This window comes from Rutilus rutilus (genome assembly GCF_951802725.1).
Source record: "Rutilus rutilus genome assembly, chromosome: 16".
In the NCBI taxonomy this organism is placed as follows: domain Eukaryota; kingdom Metazoa; phylum Chordata; class Actinopteri; order Cypriniformes; family Leuciscidae; genus Rutilus; species Rutilus rutilus.
Window position 1 is genome coordinate 22,172,155 of NC_140224.1, and position 18,944 is coordinate 22,191,098.

The 18,944-nt window shown below is 38.6% G+C and overlaps 1 protein-coding gene across 1 annotated transcript in view; it reads right to left on the reverse strand.

Annotated features, from left to right (window-relative positions):
- The window catches only part of thrab (thyroid hormone receptor alpha b), a 153,478-nt gene that overhangs the window by 15,642 nt on the left and 118,892 nt on the right, over nt 1–18,944 (reverse strand). Inside the window, exon 3 of the mRNA XM_084434711.1 lies at nt 12,231–12,478. Coding sequence (XP_084290837.1) covers nt 12,231–12,286 — 56 coding nt within the window. The 5' untranslated portion in view covers nt 12,287–12,478. The remainder of the gene's footprint in view (nt 1–12,230; nt 12,479–18,944) is intronic.

Genomic DNA, 18,944 nt, shown 5'->3' on the forward strand with positions numbered 1-18,944 from the left:
ACGCCTTTGCCTCTGCTAACGCTAATGCTAGCCTCTATAAATAAACATCAAAAAGAGTTTGATTTCTACAGGGAGAGTAGTTTTAAAACTCCACGATACTAATATGAGTTTATACGCACGATCACAAGCTTGATTTAGAGGGGGGAAAAGCACCTTGAATGCACAAATCCGTCAAAGGCATGACATACGAATTTAAACATTAAAAGCTGTAGGGGTTAAAATCTTCCCGTTACATAAAAGCTTACAAAAATACAGTGGTGGGACAGTATCAGATAATACAGTAATAATATAGAATTTTGATCTATAGCCTACTATACTAGTAAACGAGCAACATGTTCATGTACTATGGTATTTACGTGGTATTGTTTGTAAGGCAGGGGTTTTCACAGATTTTGGCACCACTGACCCCGAAATATGATCATACTGTGAGGGACCCATTTCCTAACTAATTACATAATAATAATAATAATAATAATATGTATATGTATATGTGTATGTGTATGTGTATGTGTATATACAGTAAAAAAAAAAATTAGGAATGTGTACAATATTATCTGGAAAATGTTTACATATCTGTATCCTTTTTTTACCCATCATTGTAAGATGTATAAACCTGAAGAAAAACTTTTAAAAAACAACAACTCAGTAACTCAATCTCATGATTACAGACCAGACTTTAGAAAACAGAAAACGTTAATGTTAAATTTTGTTTAATTGAATTATATTTATTTATAAATTAATATTATAATAATTTGTATTTATATGCATATTCAGTTGTTTTTTTTAAACGTTTTTCTCTGAACTTCTTCAGAGGTGGGGGTTCCCGAACCCCAGTTCTAAGGCACTTTAAGAATCCCATTGAAAGTTTGTGTTAGTGTCTCGAGTTTGCCCTTTTCTCATTTGATAGAATCTTCTAGCAATTACCAAGAGAACACAAAACAAGGTTCATGTGATGTGCTCCCTCAAGCCATCGTAATGTCACACACACAAACACAAAGAAGGCGATCTTTGTTCAAAGCCATGGGGGAAAGATTAAAAAGGGTTCAAAGTCTAATACTGGCTAGTGTGTTTTCCCCCCCGCCACACTGTTTTTGTCATTTGCTGTATTGATCCTGCAGCTGTGGAACGTCATTTATGAATGTCATTTAATATATCTGACTGAGGTTCTGTCAGGACACTGAAGCCTCTAGACTTTGTCTCTCTCGTTCTCTCGCTCGCTCTCAGGATGACAGAAATGTCACTATAAAGCCGCGTTGTCTTCATCACAATCGCTCTGATTTGCTGTCGTGGATGGTTTTACCAATTCAACTGTCAATCATCTGCTGTCCCCGTGGGAACCTGCTCTTCACAAAGAAGACACAAACTTGCAAACACAAGCATTGCAGATTTCACATTTCAGACAGTCTTTTTTGACACGCCTCAGGTAATCAATACTGAATATCAATTCCATCGTGGCAAATGCAATGTGCAAAGATCCAGTGAGAAGATAAACAGATGGGCAGACAGAGACATAGAGAAAGATGATGCAGGAAGGGCTTTTTCCATTTTGACACTCAATATAAAAAGAAACCTCAGAGGATGCTGCCGAGTCAGAAATGGATGGGAGGGGTAAATCAAATAAATAAAGAAATAAATAACAGCTAAGTTGGCACTTGCTCTCCGCAGAAACATCAATTATTCCGGATCCAAATGGAAGAGCTACACAACTTTCCCATTAAAGGGACAGATGGCAACCGCTGTAACATCTGAGAGGACAGGCAGCAGTTTGCACAGTAATATCATAATATCAACCAGGAATGAGTGACTATAGTTTTGCGCACAAAGTGACGAACAGCCGGCTCATAATCGGTCTGAACTGATGATACTAAAATGGTTTCTCGTTAAATATTCGGCTCCAGCGGCATACATGATTCAGAAGTATCAGAAATCGGCACGACGCATCACAGAAGACCCCCGAAAAGAAGTTAGAGCAACATTCTCCACACAGAAGAACCTGAGGGTCCTGAAGTAGATTCTCTAGATCAGGAACAGATCGTTAAGGGTTTCCAACACTTTCTACCAATGAATTATCATGTGTTTTTCACAAATTTTCCAGTCACTCATACTATATTAGTAATATTAATAATACTAAAATACTACTAGTCTATAATAATAATAATAATAATATTAAAAATAATACTAATAATACATTACTACTACTACTAAAGTACTACTAATAGTATAACCAGTATTGCTAATATTACCAATTTAACTAATATTCATATTATACACTATATAGTAATAATAATGATGATAAAATGATACTATTATTATTAGTCATAATACAAATAATAACAGTGTAACCAGTATAGCTAATAGGATTTAGAATGCATTTATTGAGATTGCACTTGTTGATGAAACATTTTAGATCTTAGCAATACTCGAAAAAAGCATTCAAAATAGAAATGTTATTAAATAAGATATACTTCATTTCCATAATTTTTCCAGATCTAGATATCACAGCTTTCTAAATTCCTTTTCCATGACCGTGGGAACCTTGTTAACACGTTACGAGAGCAGCACAGCTTGTGGAGCGATACAGGTAGGAGAAGAGTCTCACCTGATAACGCAGTGGGATTGGAGGATGTGCATGGTGAAGACGAAACGCTCCGCTGTTCTTCAGAATTATAACTCTTCACCACATCAACGGAGCGAGACGTATAAACACAACACAGTCTGACTGGATTCTTTTAGATGCCTCTCTTGCATAAGTGCACTCTCTCTCTCTCGCAGTCGTTTGGCAACCCTCCCTTTGCCTGCTGTCTCTCCAACACTGAATTTTCACTGACTGTTCTTTATGAATATTTCTAAGAATCCTTCGTGAGTGATTGTCTCTCCCACTCTTAATCCCTCCCGCGGTCTGTGATTGGGTGTTGTGATCCCTCTCGCGAGCGGTAATCCGGGGTTAGGAGCGAAAGACTGTGAGATTGGGCAAGCGACGTGATAAAGCAGGAGAGATGGAGCCTGAGATATGCCAGCGCCCATAAACATGCCAACTGGTTCTGTCACATCCAGTTATTTTCAACTTTATTTACTCTGAACATCTGTGGCGTATTTATATCCAGCGAGGTTTCATTCATCCTCTACGACAAGGCAAACACAGTGCAAGCAGTGACAGTGTCTTAATTCAGGAGAATAATATAAATAAATAAAATGACGGAAGGAGTCTGGGGGAAAATGAACCATCACACTACACTACCCAATACCCAGAAGTGAAATGTAAGTCTGAGCGCTCAAAACTCCACACTAAATTTAGAAGCACCGTGGTATACTACTTTTCAAAACTTTGGGGTCAGTAAGATAGAGAAATACTACTTAAAAGAAATCTCTTATGGTCATCTTGGCCGCATTTATTTGATCAAAAATACAGTAAAAAAAAAAAAAGTATTGTAAGACTGTGAAATATTAATACCAATTTAAAAGAACTGGTTTCTATTCCAATATATTTGAAACTGTAATTTATTCCTGTGATGGCAAAGCTGAATTTTCAGCGTCATTACTCGTGTCTTGAGTGTCACATGATCTTATTATTATCAATGTGAAACAGCTGTGGTGCTTAATTAATAAAAGAAATGTGGAAACTACTTGTTTTCAGGATTCTTTAATGAATAGAAAAAGTTGTACTGACCTCAAACTTTTGGTAGTGTACATGTGTTTGTAAAGACACTTCGAAGAAACATTTCAAAGCCATGTCAGATCAAATAAATCCAAATTATGTTCAATTGTGGAATTAATTATTCCCAGAGCTGAAGTGCTGAAATCGAGGCATTGCTTTTTAAGAATGGTTAGCGGCGTGCGGCGTGATTTGAGTGGCAGGAAGCTGAGAGTCTTAGGATCTGTCAGGCCGCTCTGTCTTATGCTAAGAGAAGTGTTGGAGTCACTCCACCTTGCATTTCCTTCCTTCTCATTGTGTGTTTGCTCTCTCTCTCTCTCTCTCTCTCTCTCTCTAGCTTTATGAGAGCTTATTTTAGACCCTGTCTAAACGTGATCTGGCAGCTCCCAGCTAATATCAGAACAAAAGCCACGTGCACTGTCGCAAAGAAGAAAAGAAGCTGAAGGGATACCGCTAAGTGTATGTAAATGTGCATTCACACTTTTTTTGTATTTGTCTGGGGGTAGTGAGTAGAAGAGATAAACAGTCCGCCAGCCTGAAGCTCATGTGACTCTAGCTGGAGGGATGGTGGCGCTGTTGTCTAAAGCGGTTCCTTCAATGTGTTCAGGTTAGCATTTGTATTTGTGCCACACTGCACTTGAATCTCTCAGTAGATGGGAACTACAGGGTTACTAATATGACGTTTAATAATAATAATTGTAATCAAAAATTTAAATAGGAGAAGACATCCACCTGTAGATGGTGATATGGCACAATGCAGGTTTATTCAATGATTGCTAAATATGCAAAATCCAATTAAATCTTCTTTGGCCCCAAACAGTTCCACTATTAAAGTATTACAGTTCCAGTTCAAGTGTTAAAGGATTAGTTCACTTCAGAATAAAAATTTCCTGAAATTTACTCCCCCCTACGCCATCCAAGATATTCATGTCTTCCTAAGTTGAAAAGAAATTAAGTTGTTTGAAGAAAACATTCCAGGATTTTTCTTTTAATTTTGTAAGTCCCCCTATAGTCAATAATTGTATCCCTTAAAACTCATCTTTGATCACCAAAATTGCATATTTAAATGTTTTTCCCTTTGAAAAAAAAAAATCTTCATGCCTTAAAATAGCTTGAATGTAACTCTACACCCTTGCTTCATTTAGTATATGAATATATACTATGAATATGCAAATTAGCCCCACTTGTTAATGTTACACAAACCATGTTCGCGATAGCCATCTCAGAGTCAGACAGCTGCCTTCTAACAATCAGCATCCTTAGAAACGCGTTGAACATCATCGCACGTCAGAAAAGCATATAGCTCATCATAACATCGTAATATACATTTACATAATTCACCCGCTATATTGCTAAATGCACATGATTTTTCATATCAACAGAAAAATATACCGGGATAACCAGCCCGTTCTCATCCCAAGGAGTCATATACTGACGCCTTTGACATTTCGTCTACATCGAACGCACATGGCACCCTTTAGCATCAATATGAGACGCAGATAGATATGGGCCAGAAGGCACTCAACTTGATTCTATCGAACGCTGGTGCGTTTGCTTGCATCTAACGTCATCGCAAACGTGCACGGCGCATGATAGAAAACAGAATGGCAGTCAATATATTGTGTTTTTTTATTAATTTGGTGCTATTATCCACAGCTGAGTGAACAACACATGTTTACTGTGTGTGTGTGTGTGTGTGTGTGACGCATAAGGTGGTTTTCTGCTGCGTGCAAACAAACTCTTTTGAGGAGACAGTGGATTTCCATTAATTTGTTGTCCTGATTCCACACGCTATGTGCGAATACACTGCAGGCTCACTTTCACTCGCATCCAAGGTAAATCATCAACACTATCATCCCTTACATGCGTTTTATTTAACTAAATACATAAGTTAATGTATTTACCTGGGCACCCGAGTCCGTGTTGCTTTCACATTAACGCGATCCGCGGCACAGTTCGAGTGCAACCGAACTCAGACCACCTCCTCCAGGTAGTCTCAGGTTCGGTACCCCAGTGCGCACCCGGGTCTGCATGACAGCGTTCACATTAGCGATTTTTCATGCGAACCGTGCCCTGTTCCGAACTAAACTGCCAGTGTGAAAGCACCCTTAGTTGTCAGTTTCTCTCACTCTGCCATCACAGCTGCAACTCATTCTAATTAGTGTTAGACACACCTGTCACCCATTTTGCATTGATTTTCTCCACTACTTATGCTTCTCTCTTTCTTTGCTTCTCTTTCAGTGTGTCTTGGTTACCGTCTGTTTCACTACTGTCCAAAAAACTCTTGTTCTAGTTGTGCCTAGCTTACACGCCTTGTCTGTTTCACGAGTTCAAACTTACATACAATAAGAGGGGGTAAAGTTTAATGCGCATTTGGCGTGCTGTCCAGGGGGAGGGCTCCGAGCTCGGAGTTCGGCCCGAACCCAGAGTACTGCTCTTCTTCTTTCATCTCCTCTTCTGCTCTTGTTTTGGACTATTGCATTGGCTCTACCCCCGGGGCTGTGGATCTGCCTCTGGTTTTGACCCCTGCCTGCCCCTTGGATTTCACCTCTGTCCCGCCCTTTGCTTGGTGGCTCGGCTGCCATTTATATTTGTGTTTTGTTTTGTTTTTCTTTACTTTTTGGACAATAAATTGAGTGATCTGCTAATCTCCTCTTGGGTCCCTTTTTATCCCAGCACCCATAACAAAAAAATGCCTTTGGCGCGTATATGAAATGGTGTCAATAACCAGTTGGCCGGTAACATCTTTATGAATTATAACAATGCAATGTTATGAGAACATGAACATTAACAAATGTGAACAACCGGGCCAGTGCTGCATCGTCATGAGAATTAAATCCTTGCCAATTTAAATATTCAAGCACAAAAAGATGTGAAAGGAAACTCAATTTGTTGCTTGCGCGCTGTGTGGGAACAGGGAAGTTTAAATATCCAAAGCACACACCCAGAAGGCCGAGCCTCAGACAGCATCCGAATACTAATTGAGCTATTTCATGTTGTCTTGTAGACTGGGTAAACCCAGCCCGATCTGCCGGCGATTTGATTTCGCCCTGCAGCTCAGGCTGAAAACCTGTAACCTGTGTAACCTGGAGAACCCTCTTCTATCCTGCTTCCGTTACAAATTTGCGGGGACCAATCACAAACTGGCTTACCCACCTGGCGCGCTATTGGCGGATTTAATCCAATCCAATTCCTTTTAACCTCTTGACGATGCTCAATGGCTTCTTTAGTTTAGCAAACAAATCGCTCGAAGTGGGTGTAAATACCACTCACTTTCAAGTTTTTTTTTTGCACAACCTGCAAAAATCGCTCGATGCCATCGCTGCTTCTGCAAACCCCTGATCAATGCTGCAAACCAACACGTTTGTTGACACGTTTCCTGCCTGGAGTTTTCGCTGTAAAGTACGTCACCCGGACCATTGGTCTGATTGGTTGAAGGACTATCCAATTGCGTACACTACAGAGTCATTTGAACTATGCCCGTTGATCACGCCTCTTGTGCAGTAGAAAATACAGAGCAGACTCCCCAGACTAATGTTCAATCTTAAAAGATTGAGCTTGGTCTGGTGATAGCCAGACTAGTTGTCTTGCACTCGAATGGACAAATTCCCACAAAATTATGTCAGAAAATGCCCATCTCAGCAAGTACCCTAGTCGACTTAGTCTTAAGTGAAGGTAAACAGTTGAAAAAGAAAATGCATGTGTATGGTATGTATCAGTATATTAGATCAGTGCATTATGACTTAAAGTTACAGCATCCTAATAATCCTACTGGTGTCTGCATTTTTAATGTTAATACAACAACAAAGGACAAAAAAAAATATATATATATTCACACTGCTCTTGACCGAATAACATTTGTAATTTTAATAAGGATTCATCTATGTTTAATTTGCACAGTGAACACTATGCAGTGTTCTTTTACATTTCATTTCTTTATTACATTTCTGTACCTGGAAACTATTGTTAGACCTTCTTGAAAAGCACCGTTTATTTCATTTGTATCTTTATTCTATTGTATTTATTTGTGCTATTGCTTGTAATTAGATTATTTGGTCGTATTTTATTTTGGATTGTTTACTTGTCTTTAATAATGCTTTTAATCCATATGGGTTAGGCTAGTAGTTTTAGCTGTGGTATCAAAATTGGAATAGAGAATTGTAATTTTTGGTTTCATGGCCGGTAAAAAATATTTATGGCTGGTAAATTTGCGTAAGTCACTGGCCATGGGCAGGTTTGGCAAAAAGTTAGATTTAGGCCCTAATACACAGGATCTAATACACAGACACGCATCTGATTTTCTCCCAAACTTTTACATTCACTAAAGACAAAACTGACTGTGTTTATGTAATTTGTTTGTATTTGAAAGCTAAAGATCAAAAGAGAACTTATTTTAGTAGTCACACGCTGTTTGACAGGATTTTAGTGTGCGTTCGTTTCGGTTGTACGCACTCAGAAAAGCTTTTGTCAGAACAGCTTGCAAATAAAAAGCTTAACTGGCAATTTGAAATGTTCTGGTGATTTCTCAATTTCTAAAAGCTAAGACTAAAATATATTTAAAAAAAAATATGCTCTTAAAATAAAAACAAAATTGATCCTAAAAAAAATTGTAAAACGATATAAAATACAAATTTGAAAACGCAAACCCATTATTAAATCTGCGTAAACAGGGTAAAGGCTTGAGCGCTCTTCACACTGCAGGCACCCTGTCTGTCTGATCAAGTTGGATTACATATTTTTTGTACGGCAAACAGCAGGAAAATTCTGTCAATTGAGTTTATGCAAATCTAGGAGCTTTTAAACGTAAACGATGAGGAAGAACAATGACATGATATCAGCCAGAATAGAGTAAAACAATATACAAGCATTCAGTTCTTCTGACCACAGTGGAACACTGACTGAAACAGGCATGTGGAATTTGTATAAACACAAAAGAGCAATGAGAACATGCCTGGTTCTTCTCCATACATCTCAAATTTAAAATCATCCCAGACGGCTGTGAAACGCCCTGATACACTTCATTTAACACAAACTAAGCAATATGGATGAAGATAGTTCAGAATAAAACTTGGCTATATAAGTGCCAACAAACATCAAATATAACCTAAATAAAGTGATTCTGTTTGGAACATACTCTAATTAGCAATATGAGTTTACATGATATCAAATTAAGACATTGACATTGGCTCAACCAATGGCGTGAGCTTGGGGAGGAGCTAGAGGAGTGTTTGAAGCCAGTTCTTACTCACTTTTTTGCGATTTGCTGCTAATGGTGCAGAAATGACACAATTGACATTTAAAATATAGAGTAAACAAGAAAAGAAACAGCTGAACCACTACGGACATAAGGTTTGGGAAGGTGATTGGGAGGCTGTTAGCAGAGGTGGCAAGGAAGCAGGAGAGCAAGTAATGAAAGTTGGAGAAATCAGCTCTATTAAGATGAACAGAGCCATGTGAATGCTGTGCTCCGTGATCAGCTAATCTACTTACAGATGGCCTCGGTGTGATTAAACTGAAGGGCCCTCGTTTAATCGCTTATTGAGTGAACATACTGGGAATCTGACCCCACATTCCTGGGGTCCTGCATATTATATGCGCACACACACACACACACACACACACACACACACACACACACACACACACACACACACACACACACACACACACACACACACGTAAACACAGCTAACGTCCTGTTGGAGTAATGATGTATGGCCTTGTAAAGAAGCTCCTGTGTTCCTGACGATGCTTCTGTGTAATTAAATGCGAGAACTAATGATTGCGTTGAAAACGCTTGAGGAGGCTGGATCTTTTTCACCTGCTCTCAAGCCTCATGGATTTAATGACGATTAATCTTGAATAACATTTATAGGCTAATTAGAGGATAATTCATTAAGCTGGATGTAAACGGATAAAAAGTCAACTTCAATTATCAATTTAGCTTTTAATAACACTAAAATTGAACAGTTACTGTTTTTTTTATGTTTTTGAAAGAAGCATCTTAAGCTAATCAAGCCTGCATTTATTTGATCAAAAATATAGAAAAACTGTAATATTGTAAAATATTATTACAATTTAAAATAATGGTTTTCTACTTTAATATACTTTAAAATATGATTTATTTCTGTGACGCAAAGCTGAATTTTCAACAGAAATGACTCCAGTCTTCAGTGTCAAATTATATATATATATATATATATATATATATATATATATATATACACATATATACACACACATATACATGAAATATTTATTCTGAACTATTAAAAAAAAGAAAAACACAAATTAAATAAACAAACGAGTAAAAATATTTTCATTTTTAGTTACAGTAATTTAGTTGTTTCTGTCTTTTTTTTTTTTTTTTTTTAAGTTTAGTACTTCAATGCAACATTTTTAAATTGCGTCTTAATTTTTTTCAATTTTAAGATTTAGATTTATATCTAACTCATATTAGTTTGGTGGTACTATAACAGAAAAAGCTGAAGCTACACAGATTAGTCAACCTCACTAATCATCGACCTCTCTAATTAGCCAATTAGTTGACCACTGTGACACAGTAACAACACACCTCTCCTCAACAAATCATTAGGTATCTGTGGTCAGCGAACTGGAAAAGCAACAAGAGATCTGCTAAATATAGAAATCGCCCAAGGACAGATTACACATTAGACATCCACACACACACTGAGAAGGAAGACTTGATGTGTTTTGCTAACTGGCAGAAACATTGCTGTTGGCTCTAAAGCTAACACTTTTTTAGAACGTGAGGGGGCAGTCTGTGCTGTCCTGCTGAACCAAAAGCCTACACGGCAGTGTGTGTGTGTGTGTGTGTGTGTGTGTGTGAGAATGTTTGCGTGTAAGGTTTGAGTGTGTGCTGACTTTGGACACTAACGGGCATTCTCTAAGGCTTTAGTTAACTTTCCTGCCGGCTCCAGGCCTTATATAAAATGTGTGTGCAGAGTAGATGTTGAGGTAAAGGCTATTCTCTTAGCGCCTGCCTTTAGACTCAGAAGCACGGCGTAGAGCCAGCACCACACTCACTGTGAGATGTACACACACAAATGGAGCCAGTTACCAGGAAAACTGAATTATGTAGGAGAGTGTGTGCATTGACCAGAACATTTTTGTTTCTCGAAGCGTCAATACGTGAAACAAAATTTGATAACCACACACAAGAGAAGCAAGGAGCATGGGTAACTTTACAGCCCAGACATACAGACTCGTATGCCGGGTTCAGTATGCCGATTTTGGCACAAATCTGTTTGACGCAGGGTGTCGTTGTGAATCGTAAACGACAATGGGCGTTGGGAAGCAAGAATCAATCGTCCCATCTTTCTAAAATTCTCCTTTCACTCAGTGTCTGTGAAGTGGAGCAGGACAACGTCCCACCAGTCCTTGTTTCAGACTCATCCACAGACGACTGGTTTTGGGTGCGGGGAGGAGCATTTTTACTGCGTGATAAATATAAGCAGCACGGCACAACGGTTAATATTCTCATTGTCTCCAAATTATGATCAGAAATGGATAAATATTAAAGGAGAACTCCGGTCAATTTTAACATTGAGCTCATTTTTTTGTACATTTGGAGTGCTGTCAATACAGAGAACAACGACAAAAAAGTTATCCTCTTTTTAAAATGTGCACCCTGTTGACTTCAATGGGGCAAGTTTTAAACCTGCTTTTAGCCTCTTAACATCCTTGATGTGTCATTACAAGTGCACAGGTCATGTGAGTGATTCCTTCGGAGTGAACACGGGTGAATCTGAACACGGGTGAACACTTTACATCCTGTTTTCGGTCGAAGTCCACAGTAATCGATTGTCGAGTTCACGCGCGTGATCATAGGTACTAAACCTATGCGCGTGAACTCGACAATCGATTACTGTGGACTTCGACCGAAAACAGGATGTAAATAGGTATGTGCGCTGGCTGAATAAACATCATTTTTTATATATTTCTTTCACATCTACTGCAGTCAGATTCACCCGTGTTCACTCCGAAGGAATCACTCACATGACCTGTGCACTTGTAATGACACATCAAGGATGTTAAGAGGCTAAAAGCAGGTTTAAAACTTGCCCCATTGAAGTCAACAGGGTGCAAATTTTAAAACGAGGATAACAAGTGTAGGCAGCACCGATTTTTGTCGTTGTTCTCTGTACTGACAGCACTCCAAATGTACAAAAAAATGAGCTCAATGTTAAAATTGACCGGAGTTCTCCTTTAAGTCTGTTGTTTAAAACAAATAAAGAACCAATGTAGGAGAATGGTTATTATGCGCAAACAATGGGAAACTCTGTGCAGTGTGCGCATGTCAAAAAATCTATTCCAATTTGAAGCTTGTGACATATAAACGTGCACATTAACCCAATCACATGTTTAGCGTTCATGTAAACACTAAGTTCGGATTCATCAGTCGGAATGAATTCAGTCTGATTGAAACAAAAGTTGTGCATGTGACTATCGTAACAGACAAAAATATTGTATAGTCTGAACCTGGCATTATGACTAACATCATAGCTTGATTAATGACTCTGCAATCTGTTATGAGATCAGTTCTTAAGAGGCTCACCGTTTCTCTTCTCCCTCTGATTGGTTTGGGTCTTGCTCCTTGGGCATGTGTTCCATTCACCTTATTTCCATCCAGCGGCCAATCATGTGAGACTGAGGCGGGCCCCACCCTCGAATGCACGCCTGTCATTCGCGGGTTGTGATGAGTCAGACAGTCATCGGACGGCTTTGGAGCGAAGCTCGCAAACCAAGCCCGCCTCACTCTCCAGCCCAGATGCCCAGTGATAATGCAGCAATATATAATGAGGTCTGCGAAAAAAAGACAGAATCAAAAGTTAGCATGTGCGCTAATCAATCCAGAGCACTCAATAACAAACTTAAGGAGATCTGTAAACAAGAATGGACAAATTCGATTTCAATGATTTTACGTTCCACAAAAAAAAAGAAAAGTGTTTGCTCGTAAAAGGTTTGCATTCCCCTGAGAAACTTTTGGTTTGCTCACAAAACGTTAGCATTTTATTGTGAGCGAAGGCAACATTTCTCAAGGTAAAGCGAGTGTTTTGTGAGCAAAATTTTTACAAGCAAACAGAAAGTTCTTTTGCAAAACTTTTGCGTGATAACGCAAAACCACTGAAAGCTTCTCTGGGGAACTCACTGGGAAAACACTAAAATATAATTGTTCCTGCTCATATTGTTTCCATCCCCATGTATCCTTAGGTGCTTTGTACAAACTAACATGTACAAGCAATTGTAAGGTTTTATTTGTGGTTTGTGATTATATTTTTTGTTACTATTGTATTATTTTATTGCTTCTTTTTAGTTTCAGATATGTGTGCATCCCTCTTCTTCTTTTAGTTGTCTGTCCCATGTGAAATGCTTACCATGAGCTTTCATGAGTATAACCGGCTCACTGGAGAAAAAACAAGCACTCTTTCCAGTAAACAACTTCGATTAGGTAAGCCTAAAGCCCAAAACCCAGGAGGTCACGTGCAACACTAGGCTGCTGCTCTTTCCCTTCTTTGGCAGACACAATGTGTCTCAAAACCTGTGTAAATCGCAAGGCCTCGACTAATCTGGATTAGGAGGAGGGATACTGAGAAAATGATCCACAGGCCACGAGATTGTGATGAGCTGGGTCCCTCTAGTGGTACGCAGAGGAATCACTGAATTTCGCACGTACGATCAAACCGGTGTGATCCGTCTTGGCTGGTCCCTGGAGCGTACGATCACACCGGTGTGAGTGGAACGGTCAGTGCATCACGTGATCAACTGCTAAATTCAAAATGTACTTTCGCAGTTGACTGCTGGCGCCGAGCCAGAGACGGATGCGCTTAGCGCTGTCATATATCACTATTCAGTGTTTTTAACCACATAATGTTTATTTTAGGTTTCAGACATTTAAATTCACATAAATCCAACAGATCCGATTCTCTGAACTGCGGCACAAACTAACATGGCGCCGCCCATTGCGCATATAGCTCAACTAATGAGATCGTTATAAAAGTGTTTAAACAACAAAACACTTCCACTTGCACATATTTGACAATCGGAATATCAGATATTTCATGCTATAGCTAACAAATTTGTGAATATTTTGAATAAAAAAAAAGGAAATAAAAGCAGATTATCAGTCATTCGGCGCTATTGTGGCTGTGGTGTGTCACGTGACAAGCAATGACGCATCACCATGGAAACAATAAAGTGATAAGTTCTAAATAACGATCGCCTTGAAAACCTCATGGGGGTCAGCCAGAATATTTTAAATGTACGTGTAAAAAGGTAAAATATGAATACACAGCCTGTGTTAATTTTTTATTTATTAATTACAATACTTTTTTAACTTAATATTTTAAGTACAGTACAGTTTTTATTTAAGTTTTAAGTACAATACATTTTCATAATATAATCTTTAAGTAGGCTACAGTTTTTATTTCACTTTTAGGTGCAATACATTTTTTATTTTTTATTCACCTATATGTAAGCAGCACAGTGCAGTGTTAATATTCAAACTGTGTTTTGACAATGTTTAAAGTGGCTGGCAATAATAAATATTCGTATTAGAAATAAAACTGCCTCATTTTTGAGCTGTGCATAACTGTAGCTGAATAGTTAGGCCTACTACGCTACTGTGTTTTTATATTGGTTATTATGGTGGTACTTGGAGAGCCACATATTTTCTAAGGTGGTACTTGGTGTAAAAAGTTTTAACTGATCAGTTCACCTAAAAAAAAAAAAGAAAAAGAAAAAAAAAGTCAAGTCAAGTCTTTAAAGTCTTGCTGTCTTTAACCTGTGTATTTAGGCTTAATTGTGTATGCAAACACTACTTTACTGAAATAGACACTCAAATCTAAACAACCGATTAGACAAAGGATGCCTATGTGTACGAGCAAATTAGGGATTTAGTCAGTACCCAAATTTAGTCTCTGTTTTGTTGTTGTCACAGGTCAATATGGTCACAGGTCAATATGGTCAGACTACAAGTCATAGCAGAAACACTGTCCAAAAAAGCCACTGATCCAGGTTGCTTCGAAAAGTAAAAAGTACTTCAAATCTAATTTACAATAGCACTATAAACAGCAATACCAAGAGTGTTAACCTTTGTTTGCTGCTGCAAACTCAGCAGCAAAGCCTTTGCAGCCCAAAAAGTGTTTTGCCCTTTAACAAAGCACTTTACAAGCTTAATTTACCCATTGTGTGCCTTATAAAAAGAAAACTGAACATTTAGCCCACTTTTTGAAAATACAGAGATAGACATCAGTCATCTGAAATCGCCATTCAGTCTAAAATGATTTTTTGCCCACATCGCCCAGCCCAAAAGTCTTTCTACAAGTAAAGTTGTCTGGCCTCCTCTACAAAGTCTTCAGTGAAAACTGATATATCGAGGCAAATTCACAAAGCGTTCTGCTGACAGATGTGCATGTGTAAGTGTATATCAATGTTTCTTTGGTATCTATTATGCTCACAGTTACTAAGCGAACTCCCCAAACACAAACCGACGTGGTACATGCCGTTCAGGCCCTCTGAATCGCTCTATGAATGGGTGGCTCTGGACCAGAGAGGGGAAATAGATCGTTTTCTTGTGTGTGAAAAGAAAAGGATCCGGTGGCTTAAGCTCAAAGCTTGAGAAAGCATGATCACAGAGCCGAGAGGTGCGGGAATCCATGATACTGATACGGTGTTGATACGCTTACATACCGCCGCATCTGACCAGCCTATATTCTGACTGCAGAAGTGCTTGGCGATTCAAGCGCATGGCTAGTATGTGATGCAACCCTTTGACAATGAAGCCAAGAGGACATTTGTTCTGCATTAGTTAATGCTCAGCTGGCCTATTATCTTTCATCGAGCTAGCCTGTTCGCATATTCGCCAGCCTAACACCGTGTCCTAACCAGACGCGATGCGATAAGATTCCAGCGACAAATAATTTGTCTGTCCACACTAGACGCGACGCGACTGCGAGATGAACCCACAGCCAATCAGAACAGAGTGTAGGCGGAGTCTCGCGGCATGTGCACAGCACCAGAGAGTAAACTTGACGGCACTCGCAAGAAAATGGATAAGTAGTCTAAATCAAATTCACAAATATTACACCATTTACACATTATTAAAAATACACGGGCTACTGAGTTACTAAAACAATCTTTGTCAAAGAATACACTTGTTTGTTCACAGTTTGAACGTTCTTGTTTCCATTTGTTTAATTTCAAGATCTGAGGTGAATTATCCATTGTTGCTTTTACAGCTACAAAGATGGGGGCACTAAATGATATTCAAAGACACATTGCATGCTTTTAACATTGAAAAAAGCACATAAACAGTACCTGAGATTATCATTGCCACACTTTGTGTTTGTTGTTTCAGCCACGACGTTGCAGAAAAATAGAAACCGTTTATAAAATAGAATCGTCGCGTGTCGCCGTCACGGCTGGTTAGGACAAAAACTCTGATTAACATGGAAAAGATACCTTTTATCGCGCATCGCGTCGCGTGTAGTTAGGACACGGTGTAACGGGCCTTTTCATCAGCCCGTCCAGATGATGTGTGTGTTCACCTCTATTGTGCATAGAGCTAAATGTGTGTGTAAATGTTTCTAAGCTGCTTATTACCAAAACAACGGTGACGCTCAGTGGGATTTCTGCAACTAATCACAAAAAATTTGTCTCCAATGGTTAACACAAAGGATTCAAGAGGATTATGAGTTATGAAAGAGAAGCTGCTCATACGGTACTTTTAATGATGACTCGTGATTGGTGGATGGCTCTTGAAGGGATTAGGTCAACCAAAATTAAAAAGTTCTTCTTCTTCTCCTTTTTTTTTACCCTCATTTCATTTCAAACCTATATTACTTTTTTTCATGTGTGGAGCAGACAATTAGATGTTTTGAAGAATGTTCAAGCTGCTCTCTTCTATACAATAAAAATGAATGGGGGCTCTGGCTGTCAAGCTCTAAAAAAGGCATAAAACCATTAAAGTAGTCCTTAATGCACTATTTTTTTCTAGTCTTCAAAACACATACAATCACTTTGTGTGAGGAACAAAGCAAAATGTAAGTTTTTATTCAACTTGCTTTGAATGGTGAGTTATTTGAGCAAAGTAAAAATAAAAACAAAACAAAAAAACAGTAATTTGTTTGGGAATTTTTATGCAGGTGGTGGGAGAAAAACATTCTGGATTTATACTGAAATAAAATCCCCAACTAGCCCCTGTAAATGTTGAAAATACCTTGCATGCCCATAAGAAACAATTATCATCCAAATATAGGGCTTTTGAAAAAGAGTAGCTTGGACATTTAGTTAATGTCCTTTTAGTCAAATGGTTATTCAAGATACACGAGTAAATGATATTTGAATCTTAGGTCAACTATATTGCCCTTCAAGTCCCACATTTCATCTTCATCACAAGGCTAAAACGTACACACAGACATTCTCGTCTCTGCTGTAGGAGGTCCACCTCTCCCTCCTGTTCAGTCAAGGTCAAAGTCATAAAGCCCCATACAATCAAACATACGGGATCTATAAATGTAGCTTTACAAGCCAGAGTTCCTGTTAAACATGCAACTAGCTGAGAACAGAGGCGGGAGGGACACCAGGATAAACAGAAAGAGAGGAAGAACACAGCAGATTAAGTTTAATTCAGCATAGGGCCATAAACAGGGGAAAAAGGAGAGGTGGTGTTTGTTAATGATGACTGTTTGTTTTAGTGTGTGCATGTGCGCGTGTGTGTGTGTGTGTGTGTGTGTGTGTGTGTGTGTGTGTGTGTGTGTGTGTGTGTGTCGTAAAAAGTGCAAAGGAAGCCAAAAATGCACAAAGGCCACATAAATTTTAAAGTGGAGCATTGCAGGTATATCTTTGACACTGCACCTGTGTACGTAAGACAAATGTGTGCAAGAGTGTATATGTTGTGTGTGTGAAGGAGCAATGCTTGACATATATGTTGACACAGTGCATACATTGGATATAAAAACTGCAGCAGGTGCAGCTGAGTAAGGTTTTCGGACTCATTTTTCTTGCTGTAAGTTTGTCGCTGTGTTCTGCATTCTCAAACGCAGCACTAAAACTTTTTAATTGGCAAGAAGAAAGTCGACTCCGTTTCTCCCTCTTCCTCTGTTTTCCTACTTTCTTCTTGCCCTTAATTGAATGCTTTAAAATGCTGGTTTCAAAGCAGCATGAAAAAGAATAATTAGTTAGTATGTTGCAGACTGAAACGATCTCTACTAATTAACCAATCTCTATCTCTTCTTACCCTGAAGAGGTCAAACATTTTTACAACATACAAATGCACAATTAAATTACACAATAAGTGGGAAAAAAAAGGTAGGCATTCTTATCTGTTGGGGTTTGACAGGTTGGTCAGTGTACTTATGAACAGCTAGTGACAGAGCACTGATGATCCAGGAGATAAAGATTGTGGACTGTGATCTGATATGATCTCAGTGAAGGCCATGGGTTGCAAATGCCATTACACTATTCAGAGTTCACCATAATGAATGTTTCACTAAGAAGACAACGCAAGAAGAGATCCTTATATACCAAATCAACTCACCGTCTTCGAAAAATAACATTTTCTGTCAGCCTAACTAAAAGATCTACTGCTCCGATCAACAGCACATTCCTGTGAAGATAAAAATGAGGCAACGCATGCATGTGACTGTCGCAAAGGCATTGAGACTGATAAAGATAAACTTACACTTTTATTTCACTGAGGTAAAAAAAAAAAAAAAACTCACCAAAGCCCCTTTTTGCTTTCATTTGGTGCTTGGCGAGTGTTAATTTTGGACCCTGCCTCACTCACCCTCCTTCCCAGCGTTTGCTGTATACATTAGGTGGAGTGGGCTGATAAAGTTTCCTGATGGATGGCTGGTTAAACTGCCTCCGTAAATCACCACACGCCTGATTACTGACTCTGGGTAGTTGACCTTTTTGTAGTTGTTACTGTTACGTGTCAGGTTTACAAAGAGCGGATGAGAAATGGTTTAGAAATGGACAAAAAGAGAGAGGATGAAAGAAAAAAGAAAAGTGGTCAACCAGTATTGATCTTTCAGTGGGCAAGGTGGATATATGAAATGAAACAGACGAAATTGAAATACACACCAAATTGCAAAAAAATTGCAATAAAATGTTTTAATATATATTATTGCTTTCTTAAGGATGATGTAACACTGAAAACTGGAGTAATAGCAGCAGAATATATATTTATATTTTTAGGATTGTACATTGTTTACATGTAATATGGGTGAATTTTAAGTGTATAAAAAAAAAATATATATATATAATT